Genomic DNA, 24,968 nt, shown 5'->3' with positions numbered 1-24,968 from the left:
AGAGAGAGAGAGAGAGGGAAGAGGAGGGGGAGATAGAGTGGGGGGAGAGAGGAAGAGGAAAAAAGAGAGAGGAAGAGAGAGAGAGAGAGAGAGAGAGAGAGAGAGAGAGAGAGAGAGAGAGAGAGATCGGAGAACACAGAAGTCAGATTCTGTCTTTTCGACGACGGTGCCCCCCTCCCCCCCTCCCCCGAGCGTCGATGTATTTCGATCGGTTGTTCGATCATCGAGCGTTGCTTAGCGATAATCGTTATAACTACCGACAGCTCTCTAATACTTATCATTATTACTATCATTATTATTACTAGCTTTATTATTATTATTATTACTTATTATTATTAATAATATTATTATTATCATTAACATTATTACTAATCATTTGTTTAGTGTTAATAAATATAATTTATTAAATATAGGAACCATGTTTGTGGGTCTTGCTTGCTCGTTCGTGCACGCGAATCGTGTCGACGACGGGCACCGAGGGTTTATTACCGCTTTATATACCATCGTCTTCCCTTCCGTCTGCCGTCTTGTTACGTCTCTTTTTATCAAATTACGGGAAATGAAGAATGTTAAAAAATGTACGTGACGAGCCCGATGTGTACATGTGTATACGGTGTGCGCGTGCGTGTGTGTGTGTGTGTGTACACGTATGTATATATGTGTGTGTGTGAGAGAGAATGTGCGTGCGTGCGTGCGTGCGTGCGTGTGTGTGGTGTGTATGTGTGTGTGTGTGTGTGTGTGTATGTCAAGTTAGAAAGAGTAAGTATTTGTATGTATGTGTGTATATATATATACGTTTGTTATGTGAATTTTTCTTCATTCTTTCGTCGCTTTCCCGAGAATCGCGGACATCTCTATCTCATTCACGACGAGTACAAAGCATACGCGATGGTGTCACAATTTTTTTTTACATTTTTTCACGATCACTGTCGAAGTCGCTGCACGATTTACGACACATACACACACATGCACACATACGCACGCGCAAACACATACACACAGGTCCGTGCACACGCGCGTCAAAACGAGAAAGAGAGTGATAGAGAGAGACAGTCAAATATCTATATATATATATATGCGTGTGTGTGTATATATATATAGACGTATGTATATATATATATATATATATATAATATATATGTATATGAATATGTACGTACGTATGTGTAACGATGGCGGCGTTTTTTAGTTTCGCGCGCCGCACACCATCTATCCTATTAAACGCAGCGTCTAAGCAGCGTCCGCTTGTTTCCTCTTGTTCCTCCTTCTTTTTCTTAGTAACTCTGTGTGTGTATGTGTGCTTTAAATCTTTATTATTACTTTACATAGGAACGTTTAAGTTAGCCCACCTCGACGCGCGTCGTTCCGCGTCGCATACGACGCACTTTCCCTCCCTTCCCCTACGGGATTTTTTTCGTACCCTCTTCTCCTGTAAATGTACCACCGCGCGCATCGCTCTGAGATATGGGCCCAAAAGATCGGCTCGATCCGATCGAACCGATGACTGATCGACCGGTTGGTTGGTTGACCGGCAAAGAAGATTGGATTTCTCGATCGTGTTTGTTCGATCGTCCCCCGGGCGATTCCACCTAGACGCTCGTCTTCGTCGAGAGTCTCTCTTTGTCCTTTTTTTTTGCTACCCTCTTCTTCTTCATTATTTATCATTTTTTTTTCTTTCTTTCGTGCTACGAGAGGAACTTTGGAGAGCGCGCGACTTCACGGCGCGCGCTGCGCGGGATTCGCATTACAAAAATAATAGGCGAATCGGGGGGCGGGGGCCAGGGGGCAGGGAGGCAGTGGAGGACGAGATGCGCGGTGACGGTGTGATACACGAACAAGAAAATTACGAGAGGATTACGTCGCGCGTTCCAGTGATCACGATTAGTCCACCGTCCGCGCCAGAGTAGTAATGCCTCCCCTGCCTACCCCCCTCTTACCGCCACGGGGCAGATGCCCCCGACGCGACGGAGTGCTCCACCAAGATGTACACCCGTGCTGCCCGTTCATCGCCGGTTAGGAACATTGGCTCGTCCATTGCGACGTCCTCGAATCGGACCTTCTTCGAGCGACGTCCATCCGGTTTTCATCTCTCTTCCGTCTTTTGTCGATGTGTCTGGCTCTTGCGTCCTTTTCCACTTAATCTTTGATGCCATCGCGCACATGTCTCTTATTTCTGGAGAAGATAAGAGATAGACCAATCCCTGGGCTCTTAATTCGGGAGCACTTAACGTGCCCCAGCGAGGGCGGTGACCTCCTGCACCAGCTTTTGCCGTTTGGCGTCAGGCCCGTTGTTGTTGTCCTGACCGCCGGTTCTCTCGCCGACCTGCGGTTGACCGCTAGTCGTGCTCTCAGCGGCCGCGCGAGCCGCCAACAGGGTGATCTGATTGACGACGTCCTCCATCTCGTCGGTGAGCGGATTCGTTTCTTCACCGGACTGCGCACCGCCATCGAACTGTTGCTGCTGATGTTGTTGCTGTTGTTGTTGCTGAGTGGCCTCGAGACGCGTACGATGTTGGAGCGTCTCGGCGTGGCGACGCCACTCGTTTACGGTAGCGTAAGTGCGCGTCAGGACGCCCGGTTCGCAAAGCGAGCAGGCATAGCGCATCTGCACGAGACGTAGGGCGCCCCGACGTTGCTGATTGCCCAGGTAGCAAGAGCGCTGGTGCGCCAGCAACGTCGACTCTTGCGGATACGCTCGGCCACAGCGGCGACACACCAGGCACAGCTCGATCTCCGCCTCGCGGCAGTGTTGCGACGCCGGCGCCGGCGCGACGTTGGTCTCGTCGGGAACGCACGGCAGACGTACCGTCTCCAAGCCCGGGTGATTTGGGTCCTGTTGCAGGAACGCCTGCATCAAAGCCCGCGGTACCTGCACTTGCGTGCCGCCCTCCACGTGCAGCGACATTAGACCACCCCCGAGTAGGCCACCGCTCAAGCCCGCAGCCGCTACTGAAAGCAAATCGTGAAATCGATTCTCGTAAGAAAACTCATTACACAACTGTCGCGCGAGCCATTTTAATCTCTGACTGCTGTGTCGGTCCAGTTTCGCGCAAGTTTTCCTGCTATAAAATCATTTTACTCTGCACTTATTTATCTTCAAACTGGACCTACACTTTTACTTTCAGAGTACAATCGGCTCGTATTTTATTATTATACATATCAGCTATCATATGAGATCAATCTTAGATTCTCTCAGATTTCATAACGTAAAGCAATTTGCAATCGAGAAGAATAAATGCCAGTTGCATTAAATTGTTTTATACGTATGAATATCTGAAAGAAACTGTAATTATAATAAAGATTTCTTTCGAAATCTAATTATGAAATTACTGTAAATGCTGCAATTCGTATAATTCAAGATTTTTGAAAAGAATATAAAATTATCTAACTTCTGTAAAAAAAAAAAAAAAAAAAATTAAAATGAGCTAGGTGGCAGATTCGTGCGTAATTGATTTGTGCCTTATAGTTGTCATAATAGCATCCCCGTCCGGAGAAGAATTTATACGGAACCTGTTTTTGCCCGAGCGAGACAAGTAAATTGGTACTTATTAACTCGTCCGCGGGCCGATGCACATTGACGGGATAATTTTCGCGTCTCGACGATCCAAAGTCCGTGTATCGAAAGGCTCTTGACGCCTCATCGAACGATTAATTTTAATTTTAGCATCATGTACGCCGCGGGGAGCAGGAAGTGAAACAAACTTACTGTCACCTTTTTTTCTTTCTTGTCTTTAGAAACGTAATTGAAAAGAAAAGCGTAAGATACGTCTCCTTTCGAACTAATTTGACTCGGATCTATGATACAATCTATGCACGATCGCGAGAAAGGATGCAGAAGCGCGTTTACGTTTCGACGTTGATTAGGCGAGTAGTTGACAGGTTTACGCAGTGACGCACAGCTATATCGCCGCGTATCGTGTATCAGATGAGGAGTCGTTATGAGACAGGAAGTGTTAATGATACCCCTGCTCATTCGCTGGACGCACGGCTGTAATTATCGGAGCTGGTAGGGAGGCGCGAGGAAGACGAGGAGGGCAACGAAAGGGGAGGAAGCGAGAAAGCTTTCTCTCTCTTTCTCTCTTCCTCCGGTTTGTCTTTCAACGTCGGCGATGGAATTGATAGTTATTAAACGGCAGAATCCCAAAGTGCCAGGGCCCGGTTCCGTTCCTTCTTTGTTGTCTAATGAGAATCCTTGATACACACGCATGGTGATCCACTGTTTGACCAACACTTTTCTCTCTCTCTCTCTCTCTCTCTTTCTCTTTCTCTTGGTTCTCCCATTCTTTCTCTCGCGTATTTTGCACTCGCGTGGATTATGGTTTTACCTCGATTGGACAAGCAAATAATCCGCGTTTTTATGTTTCGCCATCGAAAAGGCCTTTCTCGGAACGAGGAGGCACGGCCGTGCAATAAAGAAGGGAGAAAAGTGTTACGGATAAATGGGGGATTAACGCAACAACATTGACCATGTTGTATAGTTCTGGTCGCTGTTCTGTGCTCCCCTTTACGGCTCTGTAGCGTTCGCGGGAATGTGGCAAATTCATTACCGAGGCCCCACGGGCTCTCGCTCTTCGGTATCGGAGGCAGCTCGCTCTTTGATATAATCGGCTGAATAATGATGGTCGAGCGCGCAAATAAACGTGCGCGAAACGTGTGGTGGACGACAGGCATTATTATGGAATCAGAATATCGTAATCTTTAAGTGAAAGACAAAAATCATGAACCATTTTGCTCAAGTTTAATTTAATCCATGTGAATAACCGTGAGATTTTTTTTAAATTTAATTTGCGAGATTTTCTGGATAAATACTTCTTTGTTGTAAAATAATATTATATAAATTATTTAAGATAATGACAGAGTTTGTTTATTATTGCATCACTATGTACATGTATCTTTGTATACAAAAATTTTCAAATATTTAAACAAAATCATTCTAATTTTTGTCGATTAAAAGTGATTCCTATATAAATTTTATACGCATGTATAAAAAAATTTTAGAACTTTAGAAATATCTATTTTGGCATGAAAAAGTTATATTTTTAATTCTGCCATCGAGATATAAAATTGATAAACATTGATATTTTCATTATTTCTGCCGTTCTGAATTTTGTACAGCATCCAATCGGAGATAAAGCGGACTTAATGTATGTAATATCTTTAGTGTTCTTTATTTCAAGGTCACTATCGCTTCTTCGCATGCAAGAGAGAGAAGAAAGAGAGAGAGAGAGAGAGACAGAAACGATATATAATATAATAAGGAAGATCGTTGTATATAAATAACGCGTAGCGCGTCACGGACGATTCGTGTGACACCCTTGAAACAATCAAAACGGTCGAGGAGAGAGATTATTACTCTTAATGATCACTAGTTATTCCTTTGAGTGGCTCTGATTCGTCCTCCCTTCCGTCCTCCGGCACCTTCTCCTCCTAGACAGTCAACGGAGGCTGTGTTGTGTGTGCGCGCGCGTGTGCTTTTCGTCTTGGCATTTGCATGCGTACATGTGTATATGTATATACACACCCGCGTGCAAATACGGAGACGAAAGGCACACACTCGCCACTATATACGCACATCACTTTCGTCCCGTCTTTTCAGTGGGGCTCATTTGCGTACGGATTGAGATAGTAGTGCTTCGGTAATGTCGCGATGTGTGTTTTTGTTTAAATGTGTGACCGGCGTGTGTATGCGCGAGATTCTGATTGCCGGCCGCTCCCAAGTCCCCAGTGATCGTCATCGCGACACGGACACTCATTATTTAATTTCAGCATGCCACTATGCTTTAATCCTTTGCGCCGGGAATTACTCTGACCGTGATGCTAATGGAGCGCATTTATATGGTACTCAATACGCGCAAACAGCTCTCAATTGAAACGAACTTTCTGTGACTCTGTAATGTGAGTTAGCATGTGTTACCTATTAGCTTTTTTTATTCAAGTATAATAGAGCAAGTATTACAGGGAAGAAAGTTTCGTTATATTTTTAATTTATTTTCATTTTTACTTAAAAAAGTTCAACACTTTTTATGAATCAAATTTATTAATTCCTAATCAAATTTATTCATTTATTAATTTATAAAATATTTCTTTGTGCTATTAAATAGAGACTGTGTCTCTCTATTGATTTATTTTATATTTATATTTATTTATAATTGAAATGTATTACATTTATATTTATTTTATAGTTTAAATATATTTTTTACATTATATATATATATAGTAGATATTTATAATTAACTTAATTAAATAATTAAACTAATTATTTGTAGGATTTGTGGAAGTATACACATGTCATTTATAAAATATCTTGAATGATCTTTCTTAAATTAGCACTATACATCAAAATTGTGTGAAGCATTCGTGTTTTTCAAACTTTTAATGCACTCTTTTTAATTTGGCTACTTTGTTAATTGTTATAGATCTGAAGACCTTGCCTTTCTTTCGGATTCTTTATACGTGAGAACCACTGACCTCAAGATTGCCACGACACATGCTGGAAATTTGTTCGGCGGGAATTTACGAGCGAGTTTCCGTGTCAGACCCATGGACTCTGGTGGTAAGTAGGTATAAGTCTGTATAACCTGGCAGCCATAAACTTGCATTCGAGGACCGGTGAACAGAATAATCGGGAATGTCGTTAGTTAACGCGTTCAGGAATTTTAACGGCTGTTTCAAAGACGCGCGCGCGGAAAAATGCAATTCGTCATGTTACGGGTTGCTGTTCGAAGTAGCACGTCATTGAATGACAGTCAGTGATCGTGACTAGAATCGATCGTCTGAATTATTTTATTAATTTGTTAAATTTCTCTTAAGAAAATTTAAAAAATTATTAAATTATTATCATGTGATTATATTACAGAATAATAATTATTATATATAACTATTATATCTAGATTATATATATATATATATATATATGATATATTAGACAAAGTATTACAGAAAGTAGAGAGTAAATATTTTTACATTTTATTATATTTATTATCGAGACAATCCGACAATTATAGATACGTTTTTTTAAACGAAAGTTAAACTGATAAAAATGGGAAAATTATATCCTCTTATAAGGTATTCTTTATTTATTGATATTTCTTGAAAAGCTTAGATCTATAAACTGTCCTTCCTCGCCTAGATTTGTTTAACATCAAGTAAGAAGCTACAAATGTAACGATGCTCTTAAGAAAGTATTCTTTTATTATTAGCTCATACTAAAAGGAGAATACGATAGGTAAGGAAATAAAAAGATAAAGAGAAAGAGACGAAAGAGAAAGGAGGAAGAATTGCTGAAACCGTAATATCTATCAAGTTTGGAAATACATCTAAAGGCCAATATGATAACGCGAAACGTGCGATATTTTACGCTTAAGGTAATAAATATACGATATTTTTTCTCGTCACGCGTCTTGTCAATTACCTCATTATTTAATTAATAATTAAACAACGAAGAAAATTAACGTGGAATTTTTAACGGCTTGTAATGCGCGTTCTGGTTTGAGATTCATCATATAGAGCGGGGAAATTCGTGGACTACCGTGGCAGATGAATCTCGGAGGTGGAGTTAGTACCGCTGAGGAAAGGATCTGCGGAGTGCCATAACTGCCCGTTACGCGAAGTATGCACAACGGTGCATTCCGCGTGTGCGTGCTAGCGCGTTCTCACGTGGTTGACCACCGCACACGTATACGTGTATAGGAAAACACGTCGTGAACGTGGGCGTGCATTCCTGCCTTCGCATTATCTCCTCTTGGCTCTTTCTCTCTCTTTTTCTTTTCTCGTTTTCTTGCCTCTCTTTCTTTTTCTTTCTGCCTCTCTCTCTCTCTCTCTCTCTTTCTCTTTCTTTCACGCGCCCGTCGTCGACCGACCACGTACGAGAAGGAATCCTCTCCTCTTTTTATTCCTTATCCAGACCCGTTATCGTCGATACCATGGCCCGAAACGACTGTTTCACACCTCCGCTCGCGCGGGAATTAGGAAATAAATTAGCGGTCGGGCTAATTTCGTTATCTCGTTCGATGACCGCCCCACCCCGCTTAAGACGTCAAGGCCTGATGTTGGAGAGGGTTTTGAGACCCGATGCGGGACCCGAGGACACGGTCCTCGAGGTAAATCGTGTCCTGGCGAACCGCAGGATCAATGGCTTTGCCTGTTCGCTCACGCAAAGTGCGGCTTCGTTAAAAACAGGTCAATTCCGATTAAAGCGATGGCGAAGTGGTAAAGGTGCGACTCTCCTCGGTCTTCGAGAAATCGCGATAGCCATTCTTATAATTAACCTACGGCGAGGAGATGTTTCTGAAAAGTGCCGTGAGCAATGCCATAATTTACTTGATTATTTGTTTAATTCATATGGCATCGCGCTATACAAAGTCTTGCGATTACGTGATTAAGGGAACACACTATGGAGAAAAAATATGTCATAAACAAGTAATAATTTAAAGTTATTCGCAAAATGTTTTTTTTTTTTATTAATATACGGTAATATACGCGGCTAATAATAAGTCACGTCTTATTTATTAAAATTATGCTTTTACGAATATTGACGATAATATACATGTAAATGCAGAAATTTATTTATGAATTAATAATGATACATTTTATATTATTAATACACATTAACATTGCAAAAGAAATATAAGTAATGTAATAGACATGAGCATTTTTGAGTTTACCTTGAAGATTAAAAAATAATTTTATATTAATAATTAAATTAATTTAAATTAAAATTAAAATAATAATATATAATAATTGAAGTTATATATTATATTTATCGAAAATTCATACTGCAAAATCCTATAAAAAGTTTAAGACTGAGAAATTATATTTAGATATTATTATATGCATATTATGTGAGATTAACACCGAGAATGCAAACAAAGTAGTACGTCGTGTCTAAAGTTTGAACTTAAAACATACCAAATATCAGCTCAACCAGTCACCTGCTCATTCGATCGACTTTAATACCCTGGGCGATGTTCGGTGTAAGCAGATTCCCCTCGTCCCTCTCAGAAAATGTTAGATGTCAGGGATCACGAGGAAGTCGTAATTTCCACGCGAACGACGCAGACCCGAATGAATTGACGACGGCTTATCTCGCGGCTCGGCCACGAAATCGCTTCGTACGCGTATCGGACAAGATAACGGCGCCGGCGTATCGATAAATTCCGTTAATTAATTATTGACGTGTCCCAGGGCTATTTTTACGCTCGTTCAGACCCTCCGCACGCGAAAGCGGACGTTTCTTCCTCCTCCGCCTTTCTGTCCACCTTTTATTTCGAATCTTTTTCTCGCCAACAAAATTACAGAGTTGATTTTCGCTTTTCTTTTAATAAAAAAGTTTGTCCCTATATGCGAGATTTGTATAAAAATAATCTCTATATAAAATGTGTAAGATTATTTTTTAACATTATTTTTTTTATTGATAATATATATATATAGATGATTAAGTCTGATTATTATATAATTAAAAAATAGCGAGCTTATAATATATAATTTTTTTATTAAAAACTTTTTTATTAAACAATTTTAGATTAAAAAAAAAGAAAATTTTTTTTATTATATTGCTGATTTCTATGAATTTAATTAATTATTGAGATATTGATTTTTAAGAAATACTAATTAATTTTTTTCTGTATTGTGTATATATATATATATATATATATATACACAATATATATATATATATATATATATATATATATATATATATATATATAATTTATTTACAAGTTTAGTTTTTTGCAACTATTTAAACAACTAGCGAATTTATAAGTATAATTTTTAATTAATAATGTAGAAAAATGTTTTGATTACATATCTGATTTATACAAATTTAATCATTATTAAAGTATTGATTTGTAAGAAATAATAAATTTAATTTAATAAATCTCTATCGATGATACGTTATGAAAAGTAATTAAGTTTTATCTGACGTTGTGTATTCAAGATTAAAATCAACTGCATATTGTTCTAATCAGATATATTGAAGGATTATGATGATGCCGGACAATATTTAATCTAAAAGTCTTGTGTGCAAAACATCAGATCCGCGTGTAGCTACAGACAGGTGTTCCTTCAACACCTGTATCATTCAGTGTAGTAAAGTGGTATAATGAAATAAATATTTTTTACGACGGAAAGATGCAAGTATCCATATGTTAAATGTTTTAGATATCAGTATTAATTCAGTAATGACCGTTCTCCAAATCTTTGATATATTTTAGAAAATAGGCTGGCTATAAAAAAGAAGATAAATATGTTTTTGATTGTAAAATTGTAGATGCATCTCTGATCGTTTAAAAAATTATGAGAATATTTGAGTTAGTATTTTATCAGTGAATTTTGCTCAAGCTTGCAGAACTCGAAAGTTTCTACAAATCTATATATGTATTGTATATGATTTGTTTTTTTTTTCATTTCCATTTCTATTCTTGTTGGTGCGGTGATTATCGCACTTTGTTTAAAAATTTATCATTCTAATTATTATCTATCTATCAGATCTTAATATTTTTCAAGTTTCTCACGGATAAAAACATGATCTTATACCAATTCTTTGGTGGATTTTTATTTATATATGTCCCACCTTACGTTTTATGACATTTGATTATTCCCTCGTCGCGTTATCCAAGTGTGCGTTATTACTTTAATGAATATCTGGATCAAACGCGCTTTAGCGAGCCTTTCAGGCGGCTTCGAACTCCCGCGCAGGTGACGAGTCACTGGCAGCATCGAATTTCTGAACGCGACGAGGATGCATCAGGAGCCAGAAGGTGGAGTCCGCTGTCAGGTACTTGATTTCTCGGCATCTCACGAAGAGATGGAGAGGTCTTCGACCGGTAGCCTAAGTCAAGGAGCCGTCCCTAAAGAGGCACCGGGGTCATTAGCGAATGGAGCATTTATCCTTGTCCTTCTCTTTCCTTCTTTCTCTCTCTCTCTCTCTCTCTCTCTTTCTCTCTCTCTCTCTCTCTCTCTCTCTCTCTCTCTCTCTCTCCCTTTCCCTCCCGCTAACTCTCGCTCTTTTTCTCTTAGCCGGGTGTTCGCACTTGATTCGCCGTCGGTATCAACGGGTGCCAGGCAGGAAGACCCGTATTATCGAGTCAATTGTCTCACATCCCCCTCCCCCGTACAGTTCAGCTGACTATAAAATCATTATCACCCGTCCACCACCACCACCACCACCACCACCACCACCTATCTCTTTCCCTTCTTTCCTCTCATCGCTCTTATAGCTGCTGCTTCTCGGTCGACGTTGAACGCTCGATTATCCCATTAATACGACGAGTCCGTGCGTTCATCCGTCCCGGCGGATCTTTAATTATTTAAATGCAGAACCGCGGCGGAGACCCGGCATGAAGGGTACCAGAGCCCCCTAAAGAGACAGGGGCGGATTTGCGGAGATACGAGACTTGGTCGTATTTGAATGCATCCGCGTATATCTTTTGTGAGATCTTTGATCATTCATACCATTAAAACTCTCATGACAATAACAAAAATTATTTTTGCTTTATCCTTTAAATGATTGAATTAATTTATATCTATTGATTATTGTGCTTTATTTTTTGTAATATTCATTATATTTGATAAATAAAAATACTAACATATATTAAGTAATTAGTGTCCTGTTAAAATCTTTTTTGTGAATTTAACAAATACCTTACTTGTCATTGATTAATCAATTTATTATCTTTATATGTAAACTTGCGATTAAAGAACGCGTCGCGTGAGAATCTGTTTGCTATTGAAGTTTATTTCCTCTAATCCGCCCCTGCCCAAAGTGTCGCAGGCTAGGCTCAGTGGGAACACGAGTAATCCTTAGTGACAAGTGGGCTCGAGGCAGCGGTGTATCCGGTAGCACTTTGGTATTTATCTCTATAAATACGCATCGGTGTTGAGCATCGTTGACCCTGACGCACCAACGTACGCGCGGTAGCATCTATTCCGTGGTTCGAAGTTTCAATTCTCGTTTATCCGATGAATAAAGAGAGAGAAAGAGAGAGAGAGAGAGAGAGAGAGGCAGTGTTTGGAAAATAAATTACAGATTTGCATGATTATTATGCAAAACGTCTTCATTGTAGATGCGAGGTATAAATAAAATACTATAAATTATAAATAAAATACAACGATCACACGAGATGACTAATGACGTGTCATTGGATTTCGCTTAACGCGGAAGAATAAATCCGAGTCCTTCGAGGCGATAAATAATGAAACGAGATTAACTAATACTGGCGCCGAGTGTTATGACTATGCGTTTTGCCGTGACCATAGTGGGCAGAGACTGACCGATTGCGACTATCATTAAGCGACGACTTAATGAGCCAGGCGCGCCGGACGTGGGAAGTAGCCTATCGCGCGGTAATTACCTCACTTCAATTATTAGACGATTACCGTACGGTAATGGGGATCGAAAATGGGAGTGGACGCTCTCACGTGAGTCGCGTCAGATAATAATAGACTTTTCCTGTTGTTTGCGTTATGTTCACATTAATACGCATTTGGCAATTCCTGTACTTTTCGATTGACTATGCTCTCTTGTAAAAACCAAAATATCGCTTGATTAAAAAATTTTTTTTTCTAAAAATAAAACAACTTCATAATTTATAAAAATGACTTTTATTTATACTTTTATATACAAAAAATTTGTAAATAATAATATTAACATCCTTTTTTTAGGGTACATTTAATACTTTTATTTAAGCACAATTTTATAAATATTTATATTTGAAAAAATTATATTTAAATTTTTATTCAAACATTAAGATTGTAAAAAAAAAAAAAAAAAAAAAAAAAAAACAGGCTCGCCTCAGTATTTTAATAAGACAGGAGAATCATGAATCTCAATTCGTCACGAAGATTATTATTATTCGCTCTCTAATTGCACGGCGTGGATCCGTGTCGCCGTTACAAAAGTCAACCGTAAGAAAGAGCGGGTCCTTCGGAATCTTTCCGGAGGGTAGCCCACCGGCAGGAATGTTACAGCACGGTAATAAGAGATTTCAGCAAGAGGAATTAAAAAGAAGCGGTAAGGAGACACCCCTTATAGCGCGACCTCTTTTTTACCATCTTCCCCCTTTCGCTTCTTTCTTTTTAACGGACGCCACGTCGGCGGATTAGGTCTCGTTAAGATATCGCGAAGTCGTTAAAAATAATTGTCAGTCGGATAATTAAGGAGGGGGAAAAGAAACCTCTTTCTCGAAGACGAGGAGGCAGACGTCTTCGCTGCCAGCGATTTTCAGTTCGTTTCGTCGTGTCTCGTCGAGCTACTGCGTATTTGTCTACCTCCGCCCTTTCCACCCCGAACAGCACCCTTACTTTTTATTCCGTCTTTGCGTGTAACGCTCGTCAGCTTCGCCCTCGATCTGCTTACGCTCCTCGTCTCCTTATCCGTATTTTGTTGGCACATCGTTAGGGAGTAACCGAAGGGGTTCGTTTTCTCCGCCAGGAATTGTGGACGAGTGGTTGGGCTCGACTAACGGTGTGCGGCTTGTTACGCGCATCTCAGACGCGGCCGGAATCATACCTCTTCGACACGGAGAACGTGCTGCCTCACATTATGCATGCGCGCACCTTGCAAACCTAACTTATACGCGGACGTCGCAACGTGATACAACTTTAATGCACTCGTCCCCGGAATGTACTCCGCATGGAAAAGTTACGCTCGGCGAGTCTCTTTCTGTCACGCAAGGAGATTGACCTTGCCGTGAAGCGGCTTTCTTAGCTATCGAATAGCAAGATACGACATCTTAATTGATTTTGTGTCGGTTTGACAGAAATAATTCAATAATACTAGAAAATATAGAAGAAGCATAAAACAAAAACCTTAACTTCTCTATTACTTGTGAAAGTAATAATTTATCGATTTTTAGGAAAGCTTGCGATGATATGGATGCGATAATAAATATCATATAAAATTATGATTCTTAAAAGATTTTCTTGCAATTAAACAAAGTTTTCAGCATCACTTTTAATTTATATGATGATTTCGAAAAATATTGCTGTTGTCATCTCGCAATATTTTCAGTATTTAATTTATTTTTATTTTTTTCATCCCAAATGTATAAATTATTAAGATGTCTTTCATTAATTAAAAACATACTTTTTCTTTGAAAATTATTTTATTACAGTATACTCAAGCATTATTTTTTTATAACTTGCATTGCAATATTAAAAACAAGTTGTATAAAAATGTTTTGAAACAATATAATTTTCTTCAAAAATATTGCTTTCGGGATGCAAGATAAGAAAGGTGGAAACGTCTGCTCGAACCGCGAACTCTTTTCTCAATAGACACCCCTAGGCAAGGGGTTGGCCAAAGGGAAGGCATTGTAAATATTAATGCGGCGGGCACGGGCAAAAGAAAATATTTGAATAATAATTACTGAGGCACCCCCTTGGTCCTTGTTACGCCCTCGTATAATAAAAAGGTTCACCGAAGAAAGAAGGCGCACGCGACAGCGGGGTCGCGATGAGAATTTTCTAATTAGGAGGATTCAAGTCGACCCTGCAAACAATACCAGAAGTACCACTTCCATCCGTTCCCGAGGAGGTACTCGAGGACTTCTGAGGAGAGAGATTTTAATATCCAAGGCCTTGGCGTTTATTATCGCCTCTTATTATCGTCACAAAAAGAAATAACGAGATGTATGTCAGAATCCTTCAGAATCGGACAATCTAACTATAATAAACAGTAGATAATTCAAGCAATTATTTGTCATTTTAATCATTATATTATTATTCTATTATTATATTAAAACATAAATAAAAATAAAAATAAAAATATCGAGAATTATAAAATTAAATTTGAAATTGAAGAATAATATATAGAAAAATATGTATAATCTGTCTAGCATTTCAAAGAATAAACACATTAAAATCTTTAATGATATATAATAAAAGTGTATTTCTATGTAAAATCATTACGCTTTGTTTTGGCATAAATCTAATAATCCTTAATTTTTTAAAGATTGTCATGACTTTCAAATTAAAGCTAGAATATTTTATAGTTTTTAATCATCTAGAAGGAAAAAAAAACATTTTATTACAAATTCTATGATTCTTAATTAAAGCATAAATAAAGTTTGCTGTGAATATTCGAATAATAAGCTTTAAACAGCTAGATACATGTATGTATATGATAATATTTAAATTTTTTGATCATGCAAGTATATCTAGTACTATAGACTAGTGATGCATCAATACTCGCTGCTATCGATTCGCGTATTAGATAATAGAAACAGGGTGAAAGCAATTATATACGGACAACTGGAGGGCGCGAAAGTAGGACATTAGTATTATATTCTGGTACGATTAAGAAACCTTATCACGGTGACGACTATGACAGAAATAATTTAAATTCATCGTTGTCTATGCATCGAATAAACTTAGATTTAATCATAAATCTTTGCACAAACGAAGTTAAAATTACATTAAGTTTGTTTTGTGCGATAATTTATTAATATTTGAGTTACTATAAATTACTGTAAAAGTTACTATAGATAAGTTAAATAGATAATAAAACAAAGTTACCATAATTTTTTTACATAACATAAATGAGATTTGTATTATGTTAAGTAGTTAAATTATTGATTTATATTATGTTAAATGATTAGTTATTGACTGATTTACTTTCATATGATTAAACAGTAACATATATATATTTCTTTTTTATTTTATTGTTACAACTACTATAAATTTGGTCGTTATTTACTTTCTTTCTCGAGAATTGTGAGAAAAACAAAAACACATGATTAGTTTGCAGAAAACTATAAAAATACAAATTTTTACTTTTGGTTTAACGTAATTTCTATAATGTATCAAATGATGCACAACACACACACACATTTAATAATCTTACAAATTTTTTATATTAATCGGTAAAATGTTAAAATTGTATATAAAGGTGTATATTATAGATATGTAAATGAGGATAAAAACTGGGGCATCAGAGTTGTCACGTTGGATTAAGAAACCTTACTATAATACAGATACAATTATTAGATTCATCAGAACTCGTTAGGTTTAATCCAGAAATAATCTATTTTATTATTTTTATTATAACAGAAGTGAATTCTGAATATTATTTTAGCGAAAAAATATATAATATAAATTCTATAAATCATTCCAATTACGAAATTATATGTAAAAAAGTAAAAATTAAATATATGTCTTTAATATATACAAATAAAAATTCTAGAATGTTAAGCATGACGCATATATCGCGACATGTAATAAATATCACAGTTATATAAGCTAATGTTATTCAAAATAATTGAAGAAACAAACCAATATAGGCTGAAAATATTCTCAGTTATTTTAACACTTAATCGTACAAGCCAATATTACACAAGGATTATGCAATGTTTCGTTTCTTTTTAACGATCCAAATTGGTATAGTCAACATGACGTGTTTCGGGGAACAAGACCTTGAAATTAATTAGATACTATACGTCATTAAAGATATACCTCATTGGCAATTAATTTCGCAAATTGGTCGCGCATTTTCCCAACTCGCTCGCAAATCACATTAGTTACGTAGTAGTTAAGCGTCTCTCATGAATTAATCGAAGGTCGCGAACGTAAGAGCGGTTTTATCGATGAAACAATGATGATCGAGTAAACGTAACGCGTAACGAGGAGCTCGCGGCACGTTCAAAGACTCTGCACTGAATAAATCAAGACGAGGTTCATGGCGCGCGCGTGGTTTTGCTTCCTTCCCGCTGACTTCCCGACAGTCATTAGGATAATCAACGAATTAGCGTTTCCGCGCTAAGGACTGGATAAGGCATAAGGAGTTAGGAGGACAAAGTGCGTCTCGACACGCGATCTCACCGTACCGTGCAGGTACAAAACACATTCGCCCTTTCCCCTTTCCCCAAGTAGAGATACACCTTTTGATCAAACCCACCCGGAATTTACGAGATTGCGTCATTTAAAAAAATAATTGTCGATTTTTATTTTTGCATTATTATTTATATACTCGAAAAAAAGTGAAGATTTATTTTGACAAATAAACAATTGGCTGTAAAAAAGATATGAAATATTTAAACATATTTAAGAAAAAAATATGTAAAATTTGTTAGATAAATTAAATTTTCTTATAGAAAAATATCGTAAAAAAATATAATACAAAGTTTAATGCAAATGGTAAGAATGAAAAAAGATATAAACATCATTTATAATATTAATATATTTCTAACTATTAATATATAAAAAGATACAAACATCATTTGTAATATTAAAATATTTCTGAATTAAATATAATAATGAAAAGAAAAAGAATTATAAGGTATGTGAATTTTTAAGTAATTTCAAAGAAAACAGCACATGTGTGTTGTAAATCTTTTATGCATATATAAAATTCTTCGAAAGTGCCGTAGCATATTTGATATTCTTAAAGCTTGTTTACAGCGATGCAGGGATGCGCGAATGTTAACATAAAACGGCAGTGTTGCGTATGTTTATTTCGGTTCCCTCAAGGCATAAATTTCTGCGATACGCATTCCCGATTGTTTGCAGGTGCGCTCACGCATCACCTCGCACCGTCGTACAACCACCGAAGGAAGGATTCGTTCGGCGTGTGTCCTTTGAGATCCATTTCGCAGATAAGACAACCCATGTGGTCAAGGAGCTTGACTATCTCATCGCTTTTCACGCCTTGAGATCAAATCGCCCTTCGTCGTTCTACGTGGGGTGCATTCGCGTGTGAAATTGGGTAGAACGAGCGATGGACGCTTCAATTTGCTCTAATTAAACGCTCCTTAACTTCGGTCGGAAGAGTCCGTCGTCGTGATCACTGTCGCATAACCGGCATATATGCATAGGTTTATGAAATTTTGATATTAAATTCTTTCTTCAACGTTACATTTTATGCGTAGATTTTTATTAAAGTTAATAAAAAATAGACAAGGTATAGAATTAATCTAAATATATTTTTATAAAAAATCAAATTAACACGTTTCCATCGATAGAATCTCATAAACGATTTTTTCTCGTAACAATTTTCTTTCGCGACGTGGACTTTTCGTATTTAGACAGCGAGAATGTCATTTAAGGGCTCGTCAGCTTTAAGCCTTTAAGCACCTGACCATAAAGTCACTCGTAATTGTGCCGGCGAATCTCGGTGTTCACCCTCGCCGTCAGACATGCAAATAACTCGGGGTTAGTTAGCTAATGGGGTTGGCAGAGTTGGTGGCTCGGCTTGAGCGAGTTCATTCATTAAGGGTTGATGGCTTAATTGCCAGCTCGCAGCATCACGGCCGCCCCCGAGTCGGCCACCATCGAGACATCTGACACCCCGATTTTCTTATCCTCTCTCTCTCTCTCTCTCTCTCTCTCTCTGTTTCTTTTTCTCTCCTCTTTTTGCGCCTCTCTCGTACCTCCTCTCCTCTCTCGTGCCCTCAGCAACAGGTTGCATCAGGAGCCAAGAGTTATCGGTACGCCCGGTAAGCCGACGATCCAACTCGTTTGCGCCCCGAATTAAGCGAGCGAGCCGGCATTAATTAATTGTCCCAGCTTGTTCGTCGTACCGCGACGGAAAGTCCTCCGCCCTTCCGGCTGGGGTTAATTGTCGAGCACGTCGTTAACGCGATCTTTTCTGCTCCTTCGACCGAGGAGAGATTCCGCAATCCCCTTCGCGATAACTTTTAAAGGACTCGCCGTGAGTTTCAATTTCAACACCGCCTGATTCTTCCCATTTGCAAACCAAAGCGCGCGTTTGTGAATTTATATATGTTTTCTACGTATAAATTTATTTCAATCAAAGCTTTATTTTTTATATATGCGATAAAAAATAGCAAAAAAAAAATAATAAATCGTAGTATATTGTACTACTTTTATTTAGATGAAATGATGATGAATGCATTCATTATCATCATTACACATGATTAGTCTTAATATTCTAATCTGCAATAAATATCTAATTAAAATTTAGTTTGAATATTGAGTATATTAATTTATGCTATATAACATTTTTGAAATTATTCACGTTATTCTGAAGAAGTATTTGTGTTTTCTAATAATTATATATGTAAACAGTAGAGAAAGCTTCCTAGTTAAGAATTAACAATTTACTCTACGTTCAGGACATTCGTTCTCAACGATACATATTCATTGCACACGATATTCTCTCTCCTTGCCCTCCCGCGCTCTGCCTTTTTATTTTCGTTGGCGAGTCCGTGTCGGTAAATTTTTTTTTTATTTTGCGCAGAGGTAACGATCGTACGAATTTTCGCCATTTGTATGCGACACGGCTCAACCGTCAACGTGGGTCGACGTGAATTATCGTAAGTGTCAGGCCCTACGACCCGCTCGTACGAACGGTTTAATTTAAAGTTGCCAGTTTAATTCCTGGTAGAAAGCGCATTTGCAACAGTAGCTGGAATAGAGACAGAGAGAAAGAGAACAAGGAAAGTAGAGAGAAAGAAGTGAGAGAGGTAGGCTTTCGATTCAAATGCGCCGCTCATCTCTTGTCATTCACATTGCTATGGAAAGTTTGTTCGTCATGACTGTTTGGCATATCACTTGCATAAAAATATTTAATCTGATTATGACACAGATTTATTTCGTAATATACAATTTCTAAAAACAATATTCAATTGAAACAGTAATTTAAAACTTGTATAAATCTAAATATAAGATAATTTACTATTTCTGCGAGTATAAAGAGAAAGAGAAAGGTTTGAAAAAAAATACTGTTATATAACATTTTTTTATCATATATAATATATATAGATTGTTATATATGTATAAATAACTCTTATAAATAACGCTTATAAATTACTTTTTTATATAAGAATATTTTTTTCTTTACATATTTATTTTGAATATATATTATAATTTAAAGTTCAACGAAGTATAAAATCTAACTTTAAGTTATATCAGCATATTATTTAGATATAATTTCTTAGTAAATGAATCAAACAATAAATTTGAATATGAAAATTTTCGCAAAAAATGAATCATTTCTTATCATGAGCACTATAAGTACACTATAGTTTAGTGGCGGTAATTCGCTGCGAAATCTCGCGAGGAATTTAAGCTGTAACTTTGCCTCTGCCATTGACCTTATCGGGCGGTAGTATAAAAGAGAGATGTGCCGTGGATGAAAATGGCGATACTTAGGACCATATCCAGAAATTGCTGTCTGGTCTACTTACACGTGCGTGTACAACTCTGTGTGCACGCGTGTGTGTGGGCGCGCAAGGAGAGAAGAATCTCGGGGAAAGACGAGGATGATTTAGTAATGAAGATATTAACGGACCGAAAGAGCGCCACACAGAATACTGAGATTCAACTATCTAACTGCTGACATAACTCACGTTTATGACTCCGCGGCGGCCGCTTCTTTCCGCAGCCCTCGACTAACGACGCTATCCCTGTTCCTTTTGCACTCCAGTTAGATGCCACGTAATTAATGCTGACGTCGCTTAAGAAAAGCCAGAAGTGTAGGTCTCATGCTAAAATTATTTATTCATACAAGAATTCTTCTTTGATGTGCAATGTGTTTTTAATATGAATATCTTTTTTCTTTGCTTAATTATTTAAATCTGTACGCAGCGATTTAATTATCTAGAAATATTTGATGTTTAAGATTAAACTGTCCGATCTTAAACTTTAGCTTAAATCTTAGGAATACAGGGTGTCCACTCCTTGAAAACACATGGAAAATCTTTTGGAACTTTTCAGAGATTTCTTTTGTATTTGGAAAAATCAAAGAAGCCTCATAGAATTTTATTGACATTTAGGACATTTTTTTCTTTTTGATAATTTTGCTCTCATATTGTAAACAATTATTATGTGTGAAAACTGGCGTCTGACTTTGTGAAAATTTATTAATTGTTGAGAATTCTAGTTTTATTTTTAATAGTTATAGAGTTGGAATATTAAGTAAATAGTAAAAAAAGAATGGCTCGGGACAAACTGAAGTGTCAAAGTTTTAGTTTGTCCGCTGACTTTTTTTAGCATTTCTTACTAGATGTTATTTTTGAATACATATAATACATATTATATTAAAAATATTCACGCGTAATTTCTTGTATACATCTCGATATTTATGCGTTTGGCATTTCGGACGATTTAATTTGTTTAATAAATGTTCCAATAATTTTGACTCTCTCTGGAAATTAAAAGTGATTACTGATACGAAATCTCATTAAAGTCGATAGAACTTTATCAAAATACAATCAGTGTCTCATTTCGGTATTGATACGGTTGGCATTTCGGGCGATATCTAATCTGTTTAATTAATATTCTAATAATTTTTACGTATAAAACTTTTTGTAGAATTATTAATAAACTCTCAAGCGTTTAAAATTTGGCAAGAAATGCTTAAAAAATTGTTAACAGATAAAATGAGATGCATGAGCATGAACTTGGCGTCTCAATTTCTGAAGATTTTTTTTTATTTACTGGCCAGAACTCTAAAAAATTAGTGAATTTTTACAAAGTAAGACGCAAGTTTCATACACACCAATCAGTCAGCTAAACAAATTATAATATTACATTTAAAATATATTATAAATATATGTTTGTTTATATATTTAATATCTTAACATAATTGAATATAAAGTACACATTTTTTATAATTTTTAATGCTAAAGAAATAAAAATTTTATACAAGTGAAAAATGTTTATTTTTTTGAGAGCTATTCAGTTTTTTTTAGTACATTTACTAGCACTTTTAATTTAATCTAGTACTTGAAACTTAAAAGGTGTGTTTTTCTTATACATGAACGAAAAATATTAGATAATGTAATAAAAAATTTCTTTAGAGAAAGTTGTATTAAGAAATTTTGTTATATTTTCTTTACTTGGAATTTTGAAAAAATACGTGGAAAATCAGAGAATTTTTTTACAAGATTTGAATAGACATCCTGAAATATAAATTAATAACATAATCTTATTGTGCAATTAATTATAAATGAATTGGAACAGAAATTTCATAAGAGCTTTATATTAAAATATTTAACGTTGAGTGTTAAAAATTCAATATGCGCAAAGAGAAATTGACTTCCAATAAAAAAATATGTAGTCAAAATCTGATGCGATAACGTTGCAAATATTCTAACGTTATCACAATTGAAAGTTACTATTTTTAAACAACACAATATTAATGTTATCAGGCATTAATGTAATTACGAATTTATTTTCACGCATGTCGTGGGTGTTTCGCGCACGAGATAGCTCACTACGATCTCTCGGCAGGAAGTTTATGGATATCGTGTCTCGGTGGCGCGTAGATCTTAATGCGAAGGACCATCCCCTCCGTCGCGTTAACAGCGAGATGGGTCTAAGGGTTGTGACGGCACCGGCGAGCAACGGGGAGACGAAAAGAGCGAAGGAGCAGAGAATAGGTTTCAGTAGGGTACATTAGCGGAGTTATGCCCCCCAAAGCACGGCCTGTATATCTTGGTTATTTTTTATTACCGCTCCTGGCAACATATAACACACGTACAAGTACGGGGAAAGGACGATTTTTCCATCTATCGAGCCTCTTTCTCATTACCGTGCAAAAGAATGAAGCTATATCCTTCATTATTTCGTTATCATTTCGTTATATGTAAGCCATTAATTGATTTACAATTATTGCAATATGGAATACTATCAGTAATTTATCAGTAATGTGTTTTAAATCTTGGCAAAAGCGAATATACATAAGTATTATTAATCAAACTCACGACAAAATATTTTTATTATATTTCGAATTATCAAATAATTAATTTATATTATATGATAATGCAATCACAGCAATTAATATTATATATACACAGTATAATATAATAATGAAATTATTATCATGAATTGACTATGTGGTATGCTGCACTACTTATGTCCATAGTCATTTAATTTCCACACAAAATATCAATCTAATATCTAATAACTTCGAATTATACATTTATTATAAGAAGATAATTTAATTTACCTGATTCTACCTTAGTGTGCGAGATATGTATATTATAATAACTTTTTTATTAGAGAAAAAATATCTTTACTTGAAACTGTATTTACTATAAAATATAGTATTTTTTATTATAAAATATTGTATCTAACACATATCTAGCTTATATAATCAAAATATCATCTTTAAAAAAATCGAAAGCAATTTCTAGAATACTAAGGTAAGGCAACGTTATGCAACATTAAGTACAATGTTGTAAAATCAATAGATTTTTTTTCTAACGGACATTCGTCACTGCCATCGGGGTGAGAGGGGGGAGAGGACCAATGGGACTCCATATGTCGGTTTCGAATCGTGTTTTTCACGCGTCGCGTTCAGACACGGATGATAGAGGGTATCTCAGGGGTGAGGGTTGTTTTTTATATTTATGGCGCCGAGGTAGGGTGGTAGCCAGGAGGGTGGCGTTAATGCGCGCCCTTTTTTTACGTTAATAACCATGCGTGATATAAGCGAGCGTAGTGAGAAGAGTCGGAATCAGGGGTGGGCGATCGTTTCACGTGGGGTAGAAGCGGCATATTTTGTACGCACCGCTTCACACGCGGTGTGAGTGCGGTATTTTGTTGAAAATGTTTTTGCTGTAGATTTTGTATAGATTTCTTGCTGTATATATTTGGAATCATCATACTTTTTCGTGTTAATAAATGATCGATGCACATAATAATTTGAGAGAGAAATATAATCGCGTATTTATTACATTTAAATTCAGTATCAGATCAATATCAAAAGTACTTTTTTCTATATATTAAATAAAAATGAAAGAAATATTGTTATGATTATTGCTTATACATATTGTGTGAAATGAATATCATATATTAATTATATATATGTAACATTGATTTTTTTTTTATTATTTTAACATTGAAACTTTTTATTATTTGAACATTGAAATTAATATCAGTTCTTATTATCATTATTCATAAAACTTCTATTCTTCAATAAACAATGTAGTTCTAATGGCAGTTCAAAATAGGGAATTTTTTTAACTTAATAATAGAAATCTATCATTTTATATAATTCGCGTGCCACGCACGAATAAACTTGTGACTCTGTTGTACATAATCTAATATACATAATCATTATGACGAAGTGGAACTGAGGGTTGCTATACCGCAAAGGTTGAGTCGATGACAGGTCGGACATCTTGAAAGCAGGGAAGCTTCGAATGACGGTGGAAACTTTTCGCGTTATTTCTTTATTTCTGCCGCGAACGTCATTTCACCAAATGACTACGTTGCATACTACACACGTTGCTACAATCATTGGACAAGTAAAACTTTTATCGGTGGTTTCCACTGACCGCTTCTCTTCCCTCCACCCGGATAATAGTAGGTACCCAAGCGAAGGGTAATAAATATTAATGTTTAAGAAGCACTTTGCGATTGTCTATTGTAACGATGTCGATGATTCGCGAAATTTATTAGCAAGCGAAAATATATCGTCAAGAAAACTTTTTATTGAAACCTGCATATTCTTGACAATTTTAGTTTTTTTATATTCATACTCACGAATATCATCAAAGTAAAATATTGATCAAATGATTGTTAATAATTTTTATTATTATTTAATCATTACTATAAACGCGCATAAAATTGTTATTATGCTATTATTCTGAGAATCTTTATATATCACCATAATTACATATAAAAAAAGATTATTAACTAACGGTATTATTATGATAGTAAACAGTTTAACATATTCGATATTTAAAGCAAAGTTTCTTTTTTCGATGATAAAATTTCTTTCAAAACTAAAAAGACGACGACAATATGATTAATTTATTTTTTGGACAATTGTAAATGAAAGAAAAAATAAGTCACTATTCGCGTGTATGTATGAAGAGTCATTATTATTGATACGGCGGTAGAGGATCGACGGGGTGAACTCACGTCGTGGGGTTCCACGTACATACATACGTGCGCCGATTATATGCCCCTTTATTCTTCTTTACGTTGCGGGGGCATGTCATTTGCGGGTGTAGGGTGGGTGCAAGTGGGAGGCGACGAAAAAAATAGCTTTATGTCAC

At 36.4% G+C, this 24,968-nt stretch overlaps 2 protein-coding genes across 18 annotated transcripts in view; one reads left to right on the top strand and one right to left on the bottom strand.

The window, feature by feature from the left end:
• Positions 1-24,968, top strand: part of LOC140665791 (uncharacterized) — a 115,692-nt gene that overhangs the window by 42,120 nt on the left and 48,604 nt on the right. For all 3 annotated transcript variants that reach the window (XM_072892336.1, XM_072892338.1, XM_072892337.1), the window contains exon 3: positions 6,417-6,553. In XM_072892336.1, coding sequence (XP_072748437.1) covers positions 6,417-6,553 — 137 coding nt within the window. The remainder of the gene's footprint in view (positions 1-6,416; positions 6,554-24,968) is intronic.
• The window catches only part of Zfh2 (Zn finger homeodomain 2), a 374,611-nt gene continuing 349,752 nt past the window's right edge, over positions 110-24,968 (bottom strand). For 12 of the 15 annotated variants that reach the window (XM_072892289.1, XM_072892280.1, XM_072892284.1 and 9 more), the window contains one exon: positions 110-2,949. In XM_072892289.1, coding sequence (XP_072748390.1) covers positions 2,225-2,949 — 725 coding nt within the window. In that variant the 3' untranslated portion in view covers positions 110-2,224. The remainder of the gene's footprint in view (positions 2,950-24,968) is intronic. The other 3 variants (XM_072892292.1, XM_072892294.1, XM_072892296.1) reach the window with 3 other exon arrangements.

Source organism: Anoplolepis gracilipes, chromosome 5 (genome assembly GCF_047496725.1).
Source record: "Anoplolepis gracilipes chromosome 5, ASM4749672v1, whole genome shotgun sequence".
Lineage (NCBI taxonomy): Eukaryota > Metazoa > Arthropoda > Insecta > Hymenoptera > Formicidae > Anoplolepis > Anoplolepis gracilipes.
The sequence above is the reverse complement of the archived record's forward strand: the minus strand, read 5'-3'. Positions and strand labels throughout refer to the sequence as shown.